We start from the raw sequence: 17,518 nt of genomic DNA on the forward strand, positions 1-17,518 counted from the left end.
AAAGAAAACAAATAATACCCAGAACTAAAGTTCATGGAAGTAAATTCACAGCCACGAAGCCAGTTCATCTCTGCAGCTACTCCAGGAATCCATTAGTGGCAGGCCACAGGCTCAGTTCAATGCAAAGACAAATAAACCTCACAGAGCAGTGAGCTGAACGCCCCTCCCTCGCCTCTGGCCACGACACCCTGAACTTTTCTCTTTCAAAAATTTTATTAGTTTCTGCATAAAGGAATACAGAGTACAAGAAGATATATATTACAAGTCAAAAGAAAAAAAAATAAAATAGTACCAAATACACCCTGATCTTATCAATATGACCCGGAGCTTAATTTGGCCATATATCGTTGCTCTTGGAGCTGGGCTCTACAGCTTCGATTCGGCCCCAAGCCCGCTCCAGTAATGGCCAGACATTGGCTCATTCAAAAGAATTCACATTTTAATATCCAAGATAGCTCCACTGCATAAAGTTACATTGTGCAGACCCAGAAAATTCATTAACGAGGCACAGATCTGCAATGATTTTCAGTTTTGCTTTAAATTATTTTATCTCAGTCACTTAACATTCACAATTTTCTTTGCAGGTCCTTGAAATCTTTTTGCATTTTCTTAACTGATTCTAATTTAGTTTTGTATGATATTGCCATAACTTTGGTTAACTACTTGTAAGGTGCCTCTTGTTATTGCAGGAAATAAAACTGATGAGTGTGCTTGAAAGGAAGTCAAAAGTCAAGGTTATTGTCATTTAAAAGCTTACTTGCAGCAGCATCGTAGCAACATAATAAAGACATAACATTCACAAGAAAAGGACATTAATGATAAAATACAGTATTGTGCAAAAGTCTTAGGTATATATATAGCTAGAGTGTCTAAGGATTGTATTTGTCTACACGGAGTGGAATTTGTATATCTGGCAGGAGCAGTGGATGCCGGGAAGGTGAGGGTAAAGTGCCAGGAGAGAGGTGTGGGATAAGTGGCAGAGAAGGAGTTCCGGGTGAGGGTTGGCACAGGTGCAGACGCAGCCAACCCTGAGACACCAGGCATAGTCATTTGAGTCCCAATATTTGGTTTATTGATCATTACGGAATGTCTATCTGGTGCTTCCTGCTCCCCCCACTCTCCCTTCCCTTTTACCCAACCACATTTTTCCCTGCCCCCTTCCCACTCTCAGTCCACAATAAAGACCCATATCAAAATCAGGCTTATCATCACTCATGTATGTCATGAGATTTGGTTTTTTTTTGCAGCTGCAGTACAGTGCAAGACATAAAATTACTACAACTATAAATATCGGTACCTATGTATCTCTGCCTAAGATTTTTGCACAGTACTGTATACAAAATTACACAATAAAGAACACATAAGAACAAAGAAAACAACACCCTTGTAGTGAAAAGTGGTCACAGTGCTGCTATATTACGTTTATGCAGTTTGGTTCAAGAACCGAATAGTTAAAGGGAAGTAGCTGGAGACTAAAGTATATTCTGCCCCTGGTTCGATTGTAGGCTTCAGCCAGCAATGTCCCACATGGTCTGCATTGAATCAGTATCAGGTTTACCATCAGGGGCGTATGTCATGAAATTTGTTGTAATGTGGCAGTAGTTAATTGCAATACATAATAATAGAAAACTAGATTACAGTAAGAACTACAGTATATGTACTATATAAGTTAAATTAGCTTAGAGTGAGGTAGCATTCATGGGTTCAATGTCCGTTCAGAAATCTGATGGCAGAGCGAAAGAAGCTATTTCTGAATTGTTGAGTGTGTGCCTTCCAGGCTCCTGCACCTCCTCCCTGATGGTAGCAAACAGACGAGGATATCTCCTGGTTGATGGGGTCCTTAATGATAGATACCTTCTTTTTGAGGCATCGCTCTTTAAAGATGTCCTGAATGCTGCGGAGGTTATTGCCCATGACTGAGTTCATAATCTTCTGCAGCTTATTTCGATAAGGTGCACTGCCTCCCCTTATACCAGACGGTGACAGCAGCCAGGTAGAATGCGCTCCACAGTACATCTGTAGAAACTTGTGAGTGTCTTTGGTGATTTACCAAATCCCCTCAAACTCCTAATGAAATATAGCTGCTGTCATGCCTTATTTGTAACTACATCGATAAACTGGCCCTAGAGTAGCTCCTCAGAGATGTTGACATCCAGGTACTTGAAATTGCTCACCCATTCAACTAGTGATTCGTCGATGAGGACTGGTCTGTATGTGCCCTCATCTTACCTTTCTGAAGTTCACAATCGATTCTTGGGTCTTACTGATGTTGAGTGCAAAGTTATTGCTGTGACACCACTCAACCAGCTGATCTATCTCGCTCCCATTATGCCCTCTCATCACCATCTGCCAAAAATAGTCATGTTGTCAGCAATTTCATAGATAGCATTGGAGCTGTGCCTAGCCATGTGTGGAGAATGAGTAGAGCAATGGGTTAAGCAAACATTCTTGAGGTGCGCCAAGGTTAATTATAGCTAACTTCTCTCAAGGCTGTTGTTAGTGGCCCAGAGGTTCCAAACTTTGCATACCGTTAGTATCATTGTTGCGTCATATCTGGTAGCCTTCATGCTACTGTGGAACTCCGAGAACAAGAAGAGAAACTTCGTCAGTTTTCAACAAGGTCTTGTAGATTGTATTCCTGCCAACCCTGTTCAAAGTCAATAAGTGTGACATAGACAGCTGCATGTTGTTCACAGCTTTTTTTCTTGCAGTGATTATATTGTGAAAGACATGCCAATTGTGGAACATCCAACTCTAAATCAATATTGAGCTTGAAGTGAGGGATCATAAGGCCAAAAAAATAACCGTAATTGACTGATGAACCCACCAAATGCATATTGAAGTCACAAACCTCACTGAGAGAAGACTTTTGGAAACTGGACCCACCATACTGTAGATTAAATAGACATAATTTCTGTGATTCCAGAAGACGTGATAATTAACCAAAGTTGTAAGTGTTAGATTTATGGTCGTTAAGCATGTCATCGTTGCTTGTCCCCCTTTGGTATAAATCAATGAGAGCATCATGTAGTTCGATTGAACTGGAATCTTTTTTAAACTGTTTTTTGACGGGTAAGTCATCCATTTAAAATGAGCAGATGACAGCTTCATACAACAGCAAAATCAATTCCCAGCTACAATAAATCATCAAGAAAAGAAACAAATTTGTTGTTCATAGTGATTCCATAGTCTGTTTGGGTAAGGGCTGTGAGCATTGAGGAACAACAGTGTGGCCTTGACTAAAATGGCCAACATTTGTAAGCTGATGGTCTCAACTAACTGCTGCAAACACATGCACAGACATCTCCATCATCAGAACCTTATCTTTATCCAGCATTAAAGCAAAAGTTCCGGTCTTTTTATAAATGTGTGAGGCAAATCTATTTTGCAAGATGGAGGGAATATCGTAATTGAATTTTTTTTTTAAAGTATAGGCCCATTGCTCAGATTCAAAGTCACATAACCAAATGACAGAGACTTTGTTGTTCCAGATCCATATGCCTGGCATTGGATCTCTGTGATCAGGGTCTGAGCAATGGCAGGGTCTCAGTGATTTAATAGTTGACATGAATGCCTTACTAACAAAACTCTTCTGGAAATGTTTGACATTTGGAAAGCCCCATCTCCAGTTTTGTTAACTTCTAGGCTGTAAAAAATTTTTTAATGGTCCTGACTGTCCTGATCCTGACATCCCCAAACATTTAAACTTTTTAAAAATGAAAAGAAATTTAAAAGATTTAAACATTATGCCTTTAGAAACATAAACTCTTTTAAATAATTAAAATATAGCAGCACAAATAATTTTTAAAAATGTAACTTTTCCTACTCTTGCCTTTCTCCCGCCCAATAATAGATGTTCAAATGAATGTATATCAAATGTGGTACAGCATTCCAGCAAGCTCTTGTTCCACCATTGGACCTGCAGTGAAGAGCAGCCAAGAAAATGCTAGCATCCCTTGGCATTTCTTCTTCCTTCACATAAACAGCCCAAAGCCTGCAATGCAGAACTACTGGGCTGTCAACATATGAGCTTATGTTGCATAATTACCAAAATTTAGATTTATTGTTATTTTATAGTTATATCACTTCAGATTTTCATCCCTCATCACCCCAAACCATAACCACTATGCTGCCCAGAGATTATTGCATGGTGGTATCCCATCAGGCGAAAATGGCTATGGAAGCACGTTAGAAGTGTTATTAAGCTCACTAGCATACTCACCTGGGTGTTATTTCAACCTGTATTCAAACACGTGACCACCAAAGATGAGATAAGAGTGACTGCAATTGACATTAAACAACTTCACTGAATGTAATGTGGAGGAGCCTTAGTAACATTGATATCAATGCCAAACATGGCAAACACTGGAAAACATGTTCCACTGTTTCAAGTCAAATTATGCATTAAAGAAGATGGTTGTCATTAATAATGATGGTTAATTGTCTCAGCTACAGGACTTTTCTGCATGATTTTCTCAAGGTGTCATTCTCTGCCCAAACATTTTTAGTTGCTTTATCATTGACCTCCATTTCATTGAAAGGTCAGAGGTGGGGATATTACTAACGATTGATTGCACAGTGTTCAATTCCATTCAGAGCTCTTTGAATAATGGAACAGTCAGTGCCTGTATGCAGTAAGATTTGAACAACATTCCGGCACAGATTGATAGATGACCAGTAGTTCCACGAACTTTACATGATGTTCAATAGCATTACCAGTGCTAAGTCCCCCGTGGTGAAACCTTAAATTTAATGCTGATCAAAAATTTAACTGTATCAGCAAAGTACATAACATGGCTATGAAAGTATGTCAAAGGGGTGCTGGCACAAACAACTGTTTAGTTGATCTCAAAAGTTTTTTGAGTCCAGTTCAGGATCATTACCTGATTCACTGAAGCATCCAAGACCATTAAAAATTGGCACCCAAACCATCACTATAAAAATTCACACCACTACCTTTGGTGCAGTGTGTACCATCTACAAAATGTATTACAGCAAAAACTCTTTTGAAGCACTCACAGGTCTGCAATCTTTACAATCAACATGTACAAAGACCAAAGTCACTTGCTCCAGAGTTACGTTAGATGATACACTATCCTAACTTGGACATAGCACTGATGGAAACAATGTATTTCTAAATCTTAGAACTCATTACTAATAACACAGAGAATACCTTCAACGCGAGTTATAATGGCTCAAGAAGGCAATTTACCACCAATTCTATGGAGTAATTAATGGCACAGAACTGAAGCTGGCCAGACCACATCCTCTAAAATACTTAAACTCATTTCAATAAAATGACAAACTATGTTTGCAACTTAAAATGTTGATAGAATTATATCTTATCCTGCTTCACCCAACACCTGGGTGGGTGTAGTTAAATTAAAGCAGAACTCCCATCTCAGTCACAAGGTGCAGGGTGGAAATGTCACTCAAAAAAGTCATGGGTAATGGAAACTGTAGATTTAGCTCTGAATTCCTGATGGATAAGCAGTGGACGCAAGCCCTCTGTCAGTACCTCAACTTTCTTTCTCAAATCTACTGCTATTTTATATATGAAAACGTGTATCATTGAATGTATGATCTACAGTATGTATAATATGTATTATAGGTCCTCCCCATGTTAAGTATACCAAACCTAAAAACAGCCTATCTGTACAAATGAATGGAGATTGCCAGGACGGATGAAGGTGAATTTTCCTGTTGTGGAACTGCAGGCATTTTCTCCAGGATGGCAGTGGGGCATTCTCTCCCAATCCCGATCCCTCACCTGCAACATGCAGGGGCTGGGTCTAGCTGAGTAGAACTAGGTACGCTCACTCACTCACTCACTCACTCACACAACGAGTCAGTGATGCTGTCCAGCAGCTCCCCTTGCTGTGCCTGCTTGCTGTCCCATCATAACTGTTTTTGTGAGCCTTTCCCACACATTTTTTTGTTCATTTCTGACTCACAAACAGTTTGGATTTACACAGTTTTCAAGAACAGAACTCTTTTCTAACCTCAGGGGGTTCTAATTCCAAATTATGAACTGTAAGTTTCAAACTCATTATTCAGATATCTTTTTCTGTGTAGTACTCTATTTTGGGTACATCTAAAAAAAATTACTTTTGAATCTGCATTGTTTTAAAAAAAAAATCCCCTTATGTTACACAAATACAGCAAATAAATCTTCAAGTTATCTCAGTATTTTGAAGACGGAAGTGTTATTTTTGCAATGGTAATACAATGTCTTGAATAAGTATTCCGCCCCTAACCCTTTGTTCACATAAGTAATATTACAACCAGGGACTTTGATCAGTTTAACTGAGAATTTGCATTTGTGCTCCTTTTTTCACAGTAGAGCCTCAAAAACAGGGAAAGTTGTAAAGCATGAGAAAAACATTAAAATTATGCCACATGTACTACTCAAAAAAGCATATCCTTGCCCATAAAGACTTTGCAAAGCGTTACATAGAAAATACTGTAAAGATGTGGAAGAATGTGGTCGGATGAGACAAGCGTGCAACTTTTTAGCCTCAACAATAAGTAGTATGAGAGGCATAAATCTAAAGGTGTGCATCAGCCTGGTAACACCAACCCCACTGTAAAGTATGGCAGAGGTAGCATTATGCATTGGGAATGCTACCCTCTGCCAGAAAGCTTAAACTGGGGAGGAAGTCATCTTTCAGCAGGACAATGACCCAAAGCACACTACCAGAGCGACCATGTTGTGGCTTCAAATGAAGAAAACTGATTTTCTTGAATGGCCCAGTCAGAATCCTGACCTTAACACAATCGAACATCTCTGGGAAGACCTCAAGACTGCTGTTCACTGCCTCTCCCCAACTAACCTAGCACAGCTTGAACATTTTGCAAGGAGGAATGGGCAAATCTTGCTCCATCACATTGTACAAAGCTAGTAGAGACTTACCCAAAAAGCCTATTGGCTGTAATAGCTACTACAGGTGCTTCAACTAAGTACTGAGCAAAGGGAAATTAATACTTTTGAACTGCTGACATTTCAGTTTTAAATTTTTTAGCTTTTCATGCTTTACAATTTCTCCTGTTTTTTGGGCTCTGTTGTGTGAGGGGAAAAAGGAGCATGTGATTCATGAGTAAAAATTCGCAGTTAAATTGATCAAAATTTCTGCTTGTAATACTCATTTATGGGAACAAAGGGTCGGGACCTGAATACGTTTTCAAGGAATTGTATATCTTTGCTAAAAGGTAGTTAAAATGCATTGGTCCCACAAATAACATTCTGTGATACACTCTGAAACCTGATATAACATGTAATGCATATTGTTTCCTTGGTAACAAATCAATAATTTTAACAAAAAGGGCAATGCACTACATGCTATGAATTGATGAGTGCTTCTCAGCAATTATCTCTCAACTGGTTTGTATGCATATTCTGTAAAATTAAATAATGATACAGATTTTTAAATTAGAATTCTTGAATTTGACAGAACAATGTTATGCTTGAAATGACAGCATCTACTGTTGGATTCAGGTTTAATCTTTCCACACAGCATGGCAAGTAAGAGTTGGATAAGATTGTTGGCTTTATTTCTGTGGGAGCTCAGCTTCCTCTATAACCTATCATTTTTGACATCATGACTTCCTGGAATTTTACATCCTATTTATTTCATTATGAATGATTTATTCACTGACAAGTATTAATTTCTTCCCTTTTGATTGTTCTGTACAGCTGGAGGCCTTTTATACCATATTTACAACTGAACAGCAAGATCACGTCAAATCGTTAGAGTACTTGAGGAACAACTTCCGCCCACAACAGAATCTGAATAATAGAGTGGTCTACAAGTCAGTAGTCAAAGGCTCTTGGAGCCAAGTAACTGAGAATCCTGGGATCCTACATATCACTGAAGGTAATTTTGTTTTCTTTTAAAGGTTTTAAATCAAATCACTGCACTAAAATTTTGGAGGATAAGATGTGCTTTCAGAATCCATAAGACAAATTAGAATGCAGTCTTGTAGATCCACACACAAATTTATCTGAATTGGCTTTGAAAGGGAATTTACTGCAAGAGGGAATACAAATCTTTATTAAATTTTCTGAATTTTTATGTTGGACTCTTTGAAGTTAATGAATTGAAGATGGAGTATGATCTACTTAGTTTCAGATCATGGAAATCAGCATACATAAAAGTTCTTGCTGTCAAAGTCTGTTGAAAATATTGGGGAAAGTTTGGGTGTGTTATTAAACTTGTGGAACAACACTACATTGTACCTTGATGCCTGTGACAATAATAACCAGTTTACCGTTAAAGTAAAATTTAATAACTATTTATTAAACTTGAAAAGAGAGAAAAAAACAAAAATCTCTGGCAAAGCAAAGAAGCAAATTTGCAGTTAACATTTTATAATGCACTTCTCCACTGGAAATTATAAATAAGGAAATGCTATTTGGTTGACTTGAAATGGGTTATATTGCATTTTATTTTATAACAATTGATTTTATGAATTTTAATATGATTTATGGCATGGCACGTGATTTTATGCAAACAACAATATGTTCAGGAGTCGATTTCAATTTTCAGAAGCAATAAGCACATTTTGATTCTTTTCCTTTGTCTACATAGTAATTTCTTCTTGTGAGGGAGCAATCCTGGTTGGACATTCTTATTAACCATAAAATCATAGAGAGTCCACACCAGCCATCAGACTCCCAGTTAAATTAATCCTACATTAATCCTTTTTTTATTGCTGAAGTGCCTGCACAGTGGTAGTGATCCCGTGGAACACAAAGCTCAAGATGGCAGCACTTGTTCTCCTACCCTGCCATTCTGCCAGTTCCCCTGTTTTTTCTCATCAAGCGGCTGTGGCAAACTGTTGCAGCTCTTGCCTCTTTTATGCCCTCAGATCAGGTTTGATAGACACCTAAGAATTAACTATTATGAGCACCTTAGCAGCCAGTGCAATGTGAATGTGGCACTTATCTTGGTCCGAGGACGGATTTGAGGCTGCTATAGGATCAGATTTCACAGCAGATTGAAGTGCAGATGCTCCTGAATGAAATTAAGGTAGGGAAATTAATCTGTTAAGAGCTGCTAGATTCATCTTCCACCAAGAGGCCTTCTGCCACTCATCTCTTTCCAGGAGATTCCCTGCTGTGTGTTGTCTCTTTGTCTCAGTCTTACTGAGTTTAAAGGGAAATGCCTGTGTCTATCCATAAATGGTTTGTGCTGTTGTCATTTAGTCATCAGAAAATCCTTCAGCACTTGCTACATCATTCCTTGAACTCTCAAAGCTCATGTTTTTCAATATGTGCCAACTCAAGAAATGGCCAAACATTTGAAGAATTATGTAATAGCCAATAGATTTCATCAAACAAGTAACAGACAGTCTCTTTTTCAGCAACACACAATCTACTTGAGTAACTCTGCAGGTCCAGCAGCATTGATGAAAGAAAATAAACTGTCAAACTTTTAGGCCAAAATCCTGCATCAGGACTGAGAGTGAAGAGGCAAGTTGGCCAGCATAGAGAGAAAGAATGGTGTGAAAGGACTCTGAGGCAATTGCTAAACTGAGGAGAGGTATAAGATGACAGGCCAGTATTGAAAGGTAGTGGAAGTGAGCGGGGGTGGAGTTGGGAGATTACGGCAAGTGAATGATAGGTGGAAGCTAAGAACAAGAGGAAAATGAAAAATACAAGCAAGGAGGGCTGGAGGAAGGGAGAATGAAAATGAGAGACAGCTGCTGGAGGGAAATAAGCACAAACATGAGTACTAGATACTGAGATGCAATGAGAACCATTAAAGGAGAAGAAAAAGGTAAATCAGATAGGAGATTGGTAGTGGGGTGGGCTGAAGGAGAAACCTGTGAAAATTGGTGGAAGGAAGAGGGGAAGGGACAAAGCTGAGTGAAGGGGTGGTTGGAAAGGAGGGGTAAAAATGGGAGGCTTAGAGAGTCAAAAGGAGAATGAGGTTAAGGGAGAAAAAGGTGGTGGGGAGAGGTTGCTTAAAATAGGTAACCTCAATATTCAAGATATAGACTACTCAAGCAGAACATAAGGTTTCGCTCCTTCAGTTTGCAATGGCTTCATCCTAGTAGTGGAGAAGTTCAAGGTTAGTGTGGGAATGGGGAAAGAAGTTGAAATTATCTGCAGCTTGATGCTTGGGATGGCCAGTACAAACTGAGCATAGGTGTTCTGCAAAACGATTGCAGAGTCTGTGCTTGGTCTTGCTGATGTAGTGGAGGACACATTGGAGTACGAAAGGGAGTAGATAAAATTGGAGCCCTTTTTCAGTTCCAATGTAGGGTCTCACCCAGAAAATGTCAAACATCATTTCCCTCTACACATGCTGCTCGACCCACTGAGTTCTAACAGCTCTATAGATTTTTTTTGCTGCAGATTCTAACATCTGCAGTTACGTTTCCGTCCCTCTTTAGATGGAAGGTTCTTCAAGCTGCTTGATGGATTTTCAAACTAGAATGCTAAGCAGGTTATGAGCTGGAATATTAAGTAATATGACAACATGGCATCAAATTTGTGCTGAACATTGAGGTCACAGTTTGTCTGGTCTTCTCTGTATATAGCTAGTGAGTCTGTGTTGCATTTATACTAGATTCCTCATCAAAGTGTTTTTTTGTATGGTTCACTTCACAACTATGCATTTGCACAGACCGGTGATCTATGGGCAATCTATCAAAAACTGGTCAGAATTCTGTGGTGATTAATCTCATGTTGAATTTTAACACGAATTACTTTACTAGGTCATCCAAGGTTGCATTAAACATGGTCTTCAGCCTTCTACATAAGCCTATGACCAATGAGTTGTGATAGTAATTGTTTTAGCATATTACAGGCCTGGTGAAAATAACTGCAGTAAAAAGTTAAATGGAATCATTGCTGTTTTACATATTTGTATTGACACTTGTTGCAAGCTCCATTCATTTATGGTTGTGAAAACCTGGTATCATTCAAGTGAAAGATTATAGAAAGCAGAAATGTCCATTTTAAAATTGCTTTGTTGCAATTATTATATAATTCAGAAATAGGCCATTCAGCCCAGTTACTCAAAGCTAGTGCCTATCTTCCACTTAACCTCTCCTCATTCTTACTCACCCATAAGTAGCATAACTTTGTATTCCATTCTCCCTTAAATCTATCTGTTCCTTAAATGATATAATACAATTCACCACATATGCCAAATGTTCCCTGCACTTTAATACGTTCCAAATTAGAATTTTTGCAACTATCTTAGCTTCATGGCTTCCAACTTTGCTCTTTCCTTTCAAGCGGAAACTTAAAGGGAAAGTAGTTCTAGCCTGATTTGTCTTAATCTATTTCCACATAGACTTTTGTCTTACACCTTGCTCCCTCCCCCATCACCCCATCTGTTTTGAAAAACGAAAGCATGCAGTTCGCAGTTCACCTGGTTCTGCAGAAAGAGTCATTTACCCAAAATATTTTCCACATATTTTCCACTCTGTGAAAAGAGTCACTTTCCACAGATGTTGTTTAGCTAGTTGAGTTTTTACAGAATTTCTGTTTTTGTTTCATCTTTTGATTCTGTTCCCTATAAGCAGTTAAGATAATCTGAATGTGCTAAGAGTAAAACTGAACGACGGCTGTCTGGTGGCAAACACACTAGTTTTAGCCCAGCATTCATTTACCAGCTTTCTGATGTGTATTTAATATTCCAGTAGTATGTGAGAATTATTATAAATATATTGTTTGATTAAGCATTCTTTATTGTTTAAATAATGCATTGTGGGTTATATGCAAAAGTATGTAAATAACATACATCATCACACCACCATGTGCAATGTGCGTGCCTTGCTGAAGTAAAAATGAGCATGTACAAATTATCTCCTACTCCCTTGTTTTTCTTTTAATTAGTTTAATGTTTTTGAGTTAACAGTGGTGATGAGGTATTTTTAAAACAAATCCAACTATACCCATTGAAGTGCAGCGAAAAATAATCGAGTTAAAAGAAGTGCAGCACTTTTTTTTCCTTCGGAGCAGGACATTTTCTTTGTAAGAGGAAAGGCGATCGAGTAAAAAAAAAGGGGGCAGAAATTGGAAGAATTCACTGATTCATAAACAGTACCGTGTGATAATAATGATCAATTAAAAAAGAGCTGAAGTGGCCGGCTACTTTGGAAATATAGATGCATTTGATTGCTCAACAGATAACTAGCTCATGTATACTGAGCTAATTAATCAATATTTTGAAGCAAACGAAATAGCCAATGAGTCAGTTTTATTGAGGGTATTGGGTTTAAAGGCATTCAGTTTGCTTAGAAATGTAACTGCTCCAAACAGTTAACTGAGCCTAACTGAGCTTTGCTGATATCATGGAAATAATACAAGAACACTTGGACCCAAAATCATTGTTCACTGCAAAATGGTTTAGGTTTCATAAGCAGAATCAGAAGGAAGGGGAGACCATTTCAGTGTACATGGCTAAACTGAAGAGATTGTTTAAGCATTGTCAGATCATTGATGGACTTCATGATGCACCAAGAGATTACTTAGTAGAATCTTACAAGAAAGCATTTAAAAATGGCTCATAACTGAAGCAGAACTTACATTTAAAGAGCAGTTGAAATTACTACATCAATGAAAACTGCAGACAGAGATGCAATTGAGTTGCAGTCAGCAATGAAAGTGAACATGAGCAAAATTGCAGTGCCTGAACAGAAACCGGCATGGCTGAACAAATTGTGTTACCATTGTGGCATGGGCTCACATTCACCAGACAAATTAAGACTCAAAGCTGAAATTTGCAGAATGTGCAACAAACTAGGACAAATACAAAGAGCATGTTCTGCAGACAAAATTAAATGAACTGCACAGGGAAGAGAAAAAGATTAAAAACACAGTTTCAAAAAGAAACTTATACTAGGGAAAAATAACTCCTATGGGAATGACATTTGTAACACTGAAATACAAAACCAACAAGCCACACTGGGCGTGTATATGATAAAAGCAGGAGGGTTAGCATTGTGGGGGCATGATTGGCTGAGACAACTACAACTTGATTGAAGATCTATCCACATTTACATGGCACATCCCCTGTAATAGAGTTAACTGAAAGTAAATTAAGAAAGGTACTCAATTATGCCATAACTGTCTCCATGCTGTATACCAGTAACCATTGTCTAACTGAGGGTAAACGGGTGTTGGTGCCAGCTTCTGTGCCTCTGGTTGGAAAGCATATTGGACCAAGGAAGGACCATGCTGCTCAGAAGAACCGTGAAAGTGACGAAAGTGGTCCAATTGCTATAGTTGGCAATATATCTGAAAAAGCTTCTGATATGTTAATCAGGCAGTTACTTGTGAAATGTGGCGTGAGTTTAAGCTAGAAGAGAGTTGACGGACCTTCAGGGAAGTTGCAAGCATTTGGCTTTTGTGAACATAATGAATCAAGATATACTCTGGATGCATTAATGTTATTGCATGAACTTCAAGTGGGGGACAGATAGCTGCTTGTAAAAACAGATGAAAAGACCAAAGCACAGCTGGATGAATGGAATGCCAAAAAGGAAAGAATTAATAGGTATGAAAACAGGGTATTTGTCAGATGGTGCTATGGATGAGGAAACCAAGAGCAGAAATCAGATCATGAAGAAAGCAATTGAAGGATTAATAAGAGAATGCTCCAGTGAACAAAATGTGCCTTCCCAAGATCAAGATGCATATCCTAGAAAAAGGAAAAGAAAGAGAGTGAAAAAAGCCAGGGCTGGGAGAGAAACAAGGATCGAAGTAGATCCAGAGAGAAAAGCCAAGAAAAGGAGTAGAGCCGTATTCAGAGCTGTGAGAACCACTTCCTGCAGTCCCAGGGTGAATTTCTATAATTACCACGGAGCAGGCCCCAAAACCTGAGATTGTTTCCCAGCCACAAGTCTCACCTGTCAGGAAAGATGTTATCCTACAGTGATGCTTGAATTGGACAATTGACAATTTAAAATTTACTATGCTGTGGATGCTTTTATAGTAGCTATATTATATAGTATACTGTATATAAGTTGAGATGCATTCTATATTGAGCTAAACTTCGTTGCTGAGCAGGGAGGAGTGTTGTGTATTTAATATTTCAGTAATATTGTAAATATATTGTTTGATTAAGCATTCTTTGTTGTTTACATAATGCATTATGAGTTATATGTAAAAGTGCACAAATAGCATACATCATCATGCCTATACATGATATGTGCATGCGTCGTTTAAAGTATGAACAAACATACACGAGTTATCTCCTGGCTCCCTTGTTTTTCTTTTACTTAGTTTAATGCTTTGGAGTTACAAAACAGAACACTTTCCAGCTGCATTTACTTTTGGATATTTTATTGAACACCTTCTCTAAAATTCCATGTTCATTCTGCAAGCTCCAAGTTTGTCTTAGACACTTCTCCACACTTACTGGCCATGAATGTAGCTTTTGAAGCAAGCTTCCTAATGCTCCAAGGTTTTGTTTTGCAAAATGTCAACTTTTAATTCCTGTCCATAGATGCTGTCTAACCTGCTGAGTTCCTCCAGCATTTTGTGTGTAGTTGTGCTATCTTTTGCATACTTCACTCACTCACATCTGTTGTCTTATTGTGTGCAACTCATGGCTATATTTGTGGGGGGAAATTATGAAAAATTAATATAATTTGATTTTGTAAAGAAACATAAATGTGAAACAATAATGCTGGAGATCTCAGTGGAAGAATTGGGAAGTAAGTTATTGCAAGAAGTCAGGAGGTTCAATAAATGCACATCATTCAAGTAAATTTATATGTACATTTGTGGTTTAAGCAAAAGGTGGGAAAGATTTAGGAAGTAAAGGATGCTTCAATCAACTGTATCTTGTAACTCAGAAGCCAGGGTGCATTGAGAAGAAAATGAGACGTGAGGAAGAGGATTGTACATGAATTCTGTCATCTTTAATGGCAATCATACTTTCGCTAGGTTCAGCATCAGCAATGACCAAACAGCATTCCCATCCGTGAGTAGTTAGGAGCCAAAAGTGCATTGAAACATCTGCCCTCAGTTCCTGAGAGCTTCTGTAGTCCTCCTACTTGGCTTCTAGGAGATAATGATGTGTCAGGAAATATGGGGCAATGTTTCTAAATAATGTCACCACAATTTAATCAGGCATGGTTCAGGATTTGGGCATCACATTCAAGGCCTGCATTTATTGCTCATGTTAACTGCCCTTTAGAAAGTGGTTCTTTTTTAAGTGCAACCACCTTTCAGTCAAGCTGGTGGTGAAGCTCCCGGGTCAATGGTGCTGTGAGGCAACAGCTCTACTAGTTACGTCACTGTGTTGCCCATCACTCAGCTGAGGAATTTAAATTCAAACAATCTAATAAATCTGGAGTATTGAATTACGGTGACTATAAAATTATCAGTTTGTCATAACAAATTCATCGAAGTCCTTCAGGGACAGGAAACCTGATTTACCTGAGTCGGACTACATTTGAAGTAGTTGACTCTTATCTGCCTTTTGCAAAAGCCTTATATACCACTCAGTTCATGGACTATTTGGAGGAAGGGAAATAAATACAGATATTGACAGTATTGCCTGCATTAAATGAATAAATTTGCTTGAATGAAGTGTGTTTATATAACCTCCTGTCCTCTTGCAATAAACAGCTTTCCAAACACTTCCACTGAGGTCTCCAGCATTACTTGTCTCATGTCTATGGTTTTTTATAAAATTAAATTACATTCCTTATTTCATAATCTTCACATGTACACAAAAGCATACAAAAATATTAATTCCAGCCAATGCCACTCTGATAAATAAAGCCAAAAAATGTTAACCTTTAGTTGCTTAACTGATGCAAAATTGAGGACTGGAATTTAAGCTTATTGCAGAGGATAAAACAGTGGTTTTAAAGGATAACCTTTCCACATAAATACTTTCTGCAAATGTACCTTATTTAATGGCATACTGTGTCATATGCTCCTAGACCTTGTGTGCTAGTTTGTAATGTTTAACGCAAGGAATGGATACTCTATAATTTCGCTTTACAATCAGACTTGGGGTTTATATTTTAATTTCTTGCCTTTTGCAAGGAATATAAAATTAATTTGAATGTAGCAAGTCCTATTATTGTGTACAGTGCCAACAGCTGCTGAATTCATTATTCTATGTGCCACTAGTGATGCAGAATTGAAAAAGATAACATGATTTAAAAGGAACATTGAAAGTCATCATTATAGATTCAGTTTCCTTCACAGCTTGCTGTGATAATAGATCGAATAAACTCTTCTGGGATTTCACATGTTTGACCAATTGAATTTCCACTTTATCACTTAATTGAATTGTGTCTGTTAACTATTCTGGCTGAATAAGATTAGCGCAGTGGCTTTAGTACAAAACTGATGGTTTTCAGAACATAGAACTCAATATGACAGCATCAATAACAGTTAATGCTTGTTTATACAATTGTTGGATGACCTGATCATGGATCAGAAAAACTTTGAACTTCCTAAATAATTTCTTGAGTATAAATTCCACCATTCTCTGAATTCCTTTGCACATATGGGCTGTACCGGGCTTAGTGGTATTCATCACCAGTGATTCCCTGTCTGCACTCGGTATCAAACATTTCACAAAGCACAGCAGTAGAATGCAAACTTATTGCTGTTTTCCATAATTCACAATGGAGAATTTGCCTGCTGACTCTGGTATTTGAACATGTATTTCAATGGATTGTGGCAGTGCTCTTGGTTAACTACAAATTTCAATTACTTCTTTTTGATTATTTGAAAATTCACTTATTTTTAAAGTTATAATATTTAATAGTATGTAAGTGTAAATATTTAAGTGTCTTTAAAATTACCACATTTTAGGGTATTTACAACTCATTGATTTTTAATAGTTCTTGTGAAGTTTTTGAAAACTTGCCATTCAGAAACATTTAATATCCTTGACCTACAGAGTATACAGGCAGTAAACTGTCAACATTTATTTTCTGCTATTTCTACAAGAAAGCATTATATCATGCATATTCTTGCCAATGCATAGGACCGTGCTGTTTTTGATTGAGATAGCTTTGACCAGCAAGTTTCACTGTGAGTAATCTATATACCACAAAATCAACAGCAAGTCATTCACTATTAATAGAAAGTCTTTGGCCATTGAGTATTGGTTCATACTTTGGGTAAACCCTAGATAAACTGGGTTTTGCAGTCAAATGAGAATCTCTATCTTCTCAAGTGCAATGATCTTTGAAAACAAATCCTTTGTACTTTGTAGATCTTAGTAAATTTTTAACCAATCAACATCTCTGCATGTTGAAGATACTGAAGTTACTCCAAGGGAAGCTTTTGCTTTCCACCCTTTCTGCGTACAAGTATTATCAAGCTGACACTATGGGAATTTGCATGTATATATTTATAATGGAATTAAATTAGGAGCTTAATATGTAAAAAAAATCTAATCCTTTTCATTAGAAATTACAAATGATATAAACCCCACTGATGACATCAGATAAGATAGAATAAGCTAGCTATTGATTCAAATTATGGGGTGATTAAAGGAAGTCTTTCTCATTGCATACTCTGGGA

The 17,518-nt window shown here is 37.8% G+C and overlaps 1 protein-coding gene across 3 annotated transcripts in view; it reads left to right on the top strand.

The window, feature by feature from the left end:
* The window catches only part of LOC140741842 (receptor-type tyrosine-protein phosphatase gamma-like), a 648,055-nt gene that overhangs the window by 420,489 nt on the left and 210,048 nt on the right, over positions 1 to 17,518 (top strand). For all 3 annotated transcript variants that reach the window (XM_073072297.1, XM_073072296.1, XM_073072295.1), the window contains exon 8: positions 7,694 to 7,874. In XM_073072297.1, the coding sequence (XP_072928398.1) occupies positions 7,694 to 7,874 (181 nt within the window). The remainder of the gene's footprint in view (positions 1 to 7,693; positions 7,875 to 17,518) is intronic.

Source organism: Hemitrygon akajei, chromosome 19, assembly GCF_048418815.1.
Source record: "Hemitrygon akajei chromosome 19, sHemAka1.3, whole genome shotgun sequence".
Taxonomy (NCBI): domain Eukaryota; kingdom Metazoa; phylum Chordata; class Chondrichthyes; order Myliobatiformes; family Dasyatidae; genus Hemitrygon; species Hemitrygon akajei.